General features: G+C 58.9%; 1 protein-coding gene across 1 annotated transcript; it reads left to right on the top strand.

Annotated features, from left to right (window-relative positions):
- Positions 1-888: 888 nt before the first annotated feature.
- On the top strand, positions 889-3,426 carry LOC306799054 (uncharacterized protein; the record flags this gene model as incomplete). Its single annotated transcript, XM_079299569.1, has 3 exons — positions 889-1,071; positions 1,345-2,548; positions 2,894-3,426. Exons 1-3 carry the CDS (start codon positions 997-999, stop codon positions 3,424-3,426), a joined length of 1,812 nt encoding a protein of 603 aa, XP_079155695.1. The 5' UTR covers positions 889-996.
- Between the last annotated feature and the right edge of the window lie 247 nt (positions 3,427-3,673).

The following is a 3,673-nucleotide window of genomic DNA, read 5'->3' as shown; positions in this document are numbered from 1 at the left end:
ATTGGCGAACCAAAACCACTACACAAATTTGGTGTTTCTGCCGGTTAAAACAAAATCACCTTCCAAAATGTAAACAACATACAATGAACTGATTGCATGAAATGTTGTATCATTACATTAATTGTGACACATAAATTAGAAAACCCGTAAAAAATTCTACTCTTGCCTCTGATCTGCAATATGCCATCTATTTATGATAAAGGGGAAAGAGAAAACTCTGTTGCCACTCAAGGACTAGGTAATGTAGAAAAATGTAGTCACAAGGTTAAGGAAATCAAAGCTGGACACAGGATATGAGGTCTGGAGTCCCCAGTGCCCAGAATACCATGAAACCATGGCCCTGGTCCTGCTGGTCACAATATGACTGACACAGAATACCAGCCGGCCACTGGCCTATTCCTGACAAAAGTCCTACCTTCCCCCACTCCTCAATGAAATAAATAAATTTCCTCAGATCTCCTGTGTTAATAAGTTTTAAAAACCACGCTTTTATCTAGTGTAACGATGAGATTCAGTTCAAAAGGGGATTTTGCTTTTCTGATGATTTTCTATGTAAGGTTGGGGCTGATGGCTGGAAAACATGGAGGGCTGGGTGGGAATCGGCTTTGGCATGGCGAGGGGCTTTTTTCGGGATGATTAGGAGAGGAGCCCAGAAGGAGGGACAGGACAGAGCTGCAGGTCATTGTGAGAGTATAAAAGGGTAGGCAGCGTAGAGGAGAAAAGGATTTTAAAAGGCCATTTTGTGCACAGGGGTGGCTGCACGGAAGCCACCAGACAGAGAGACAAGGGGCGGCCATGCCCAGCAGGCCTTTGTGACCCACGGTGACATCGGGCCCTGAGGCCATTGTGACGCGGGCCCGCATCGTGACAGTGAGGGCTGCCAATCCCTGCATTGGTCACTCCCAGGAGAGCAGCTCTCTGAGGAGGCAGCAGCTTCTCAGGAGGCAGAAGTTCTTTTGGGAGATTGTGGCCAGTGTTCATCAGAGCACTCCCACAATGTCAAAGAAGCAGGAGGCAAATGCCTACAGCCAGCCCCGTGAGGGGCAGCCACTGCTGGGCCAGCGGAGACAGGTGAGGGACAGGGATGGAGGCACAGGCTGCAGTGGGAGCTGGGGGAAGCCCTGGGGCAGAGACAGCCAGGCCTGGCACCAGGCCTCCATGTGGGGAGGGGCCAGCGCTGGCATGGCCCAGGCACAGCCATGGCCCAGAGGCAGCCAGCACAGCTGGAACCCGGCCCAGCCTGGCTGCCTCTGGCCAGCACCTGCCCCGGGGCCAGGCCAGCACGTGAGGGACACCGTGCTGACCCAGCCACCTCCATCCCACACCTGCTCCTGCTCCCCACAGGTGACCCAGAGGCAGCCACAGGCAGCACCGCAGGTCACCTGGACGACCATCACGCCCATCCCTGGGGACAGGCCGACTCTGTTGCCCGCACCCATCCGGGCACGGAGCCCCACCAGATCCCGCAGGTGCAGGGGCAGCCAGGAGGGCGGGCACTCCGTGCCCCACAGCAGAGTCACACGGCCACGGGATGTGTCAGTGTCAGACTTGCCGCCTTTCCAGGCCCCAGTGTTGGCGCTGGTACCTCCACGCCAGCTCAGACCTCCAGGGCCAAGAGCATCCTCTGACAGTGTCAAGCTGCCCCCTCTGCCAGCAGCAGCTGCAGCCTCTGGATCCTCTCCCAGAGGCACAGCCCGTGCTGTGGGAGCAGCCTCTAACACTGTCAAGCTGCCCCCTCTGCCTGCAGCAGCAGCAGCCTCTGGATCCTCTCCCAGGGGCACAGCACCTGCTGTGGGCTCCATGGCCAGGGGCCAGCGAGAGCTTGTGCCACCTGCCCCACGGGGCACTGTGGCTGCGGGCAGAGCCCAGGGAACCCCTTCCCTGGACAGCAGAACTGAGGGGCTCCAGCCTGGGCCAGCGGCAAGGCAGGGTCAGCGCCTGCCACCCCTGCAACCCGCACGCGGCCCGCCACTCCAAACGGGGACCCGGCCGGCTTGGAAGCAGCTGTGGCCCTCCGAGATGGAGGAGCTTGTCGGGGTGCATGAAGGGCCTGGTGGCAACAGCTACAGAGGCCTTCTTGGGGGATTTGGCACATGCCCCTCGGAAGACATGTCCATCATGTCCACCTGCAGCCAGGAGCAGGCTAGTGTCCAGCAAGAGTTGGATGCAGAGCCTCAAGAGCTGCCCAGGGCTTCCATGTCAACCAAAGGCTCCACAGTTGAGGCAGGAAAGTGGTCTGAGCCTCTGTCCCCAGCCCATTCAGAAGAGGAGAGCTCTGTATCTGATATCTTGCAGCCGTGGGACGCTTCTCTAAGGAAGCCCAAAGAAGAGCAGGAGGGGGATGAACTCTCAGAACCAGAGGCTGCAGGACAGAGGGACAGCGATCCTCAGAGCGTGATGCTTTCCCTCTTGAAAGAGCACGAGGTAGAAGCAGAAGCTTCTGCCCTGGCTGGAGATGCCTGGGATGAGGGGCACAGCAGGCTCTTCCTCACAGCAGAGCCTGAGGAAACCTCAGGCTCCTCAGCTTCTCCTTTGACTGGAGGCTCCTGTGAGGAGAGGGAAACTCGTTGGCCAGATGAGCACACTGCACTGCACAGGCAGCTCTGCATGGGGCCTGATACTTTGTTGTGCCTTGCACCAGCAAAGAGAGAGGAGATGGAGAATCTGGAGGAAGAAAAAATATATGCAGTGCTGTTTGAAGAGATCTCCTCCTGCATGGGCAATGGAGAAAGGCCCATCACCTCCAGCTGCATCTGCTGGGGTTCATCCAGTCCCACCCTGGAACCGGTGGCAGACTGCTCGGTGCGCCCAGACAGTTCTTGCAGTGTGAGCGAAGGGGCCCCTGCAGAGACACAAAACCACTCAGAGCTTGTGTCTCCTGACCTCTTGTCAGTCTTGGGGTATGACTCTGATGACTCGCTGCCCCTGGAAACTCTTTTAAACGAGCTGCTGGAGAAGCGGAAGCAAGGAGCGGCAGGACAGAGGGACAGCAACGTCAAGAGCCCATTGTCCCTTCTTGCAAGAGATGAAGAGTCAGAGGCAGCACCTCCTTCTCCAGACAGCGATTTCAGCGACGAGGAGCACAGTGAGCCTCTCCCTGCAGCACTGCCCAAAAAGGCAAAGATGTCTGCAGTTTGTGTCTCACCTGCCGATGCTGCCAATGATGCTGATGCAGCATGGATTCAGGCTGGATGTGCCCAGGTTTCCCCTCCCCAGGAAGAGCCCTGTGGGGCTGTGGCACAGTCAGGGCCCTGCCCGGTGCCTGCCCAGGCCCTGGCACGCAGCGTTCCTGCTGGCCCCGCCGGCAGCGCAGCCGTCCCGCAGCCCCCGGCCCCACGGCCATGGCGCTCCATGGCCAGGACGGCCCGGCGGGCTCTGCGCCGGCTTTTCTCCTTCAGCTGCCTCAGGGGGCAGCCAGAGGAGTGAGCCCAGTGCCGGCAGCAGGACGATGCCCTAAGATCCTGGCTCTGCATGAGGATGCCCAGCTGCCAGGGGCAGCAGCAGCTGCCGGAGGCAACGGCACCAACAGGAGACAAACCCGGGATGCAGCAATGGATGGGCGGATGGAGCCCAAGGCAAACGCTTGCCAAAGGTAGATCCTGCGGCCGGCCCCAGCCCCTCTCCCCAAGCCACCGGCAATACAGCCAGGTCAGGGAGAGCCGGCTGAGGATGG

The sequence above is a fragment of the Erithacus rubecula genome (genome assembly GCF_903797595.1).
Source record: "Erithacus rubecula genome assembly, chromosome: 3".
Taxonomy (NCBI): Eukaryota; Metazoa; Chordata; class Aves; order Passeriformes; family Muscicapidae; genus Erithacus; species Erithacus rubecula.
Note: the sequence above shows the minus strand (reverse complement) of the source record. Positions and strands in the feature narration are given on the sequence as shown.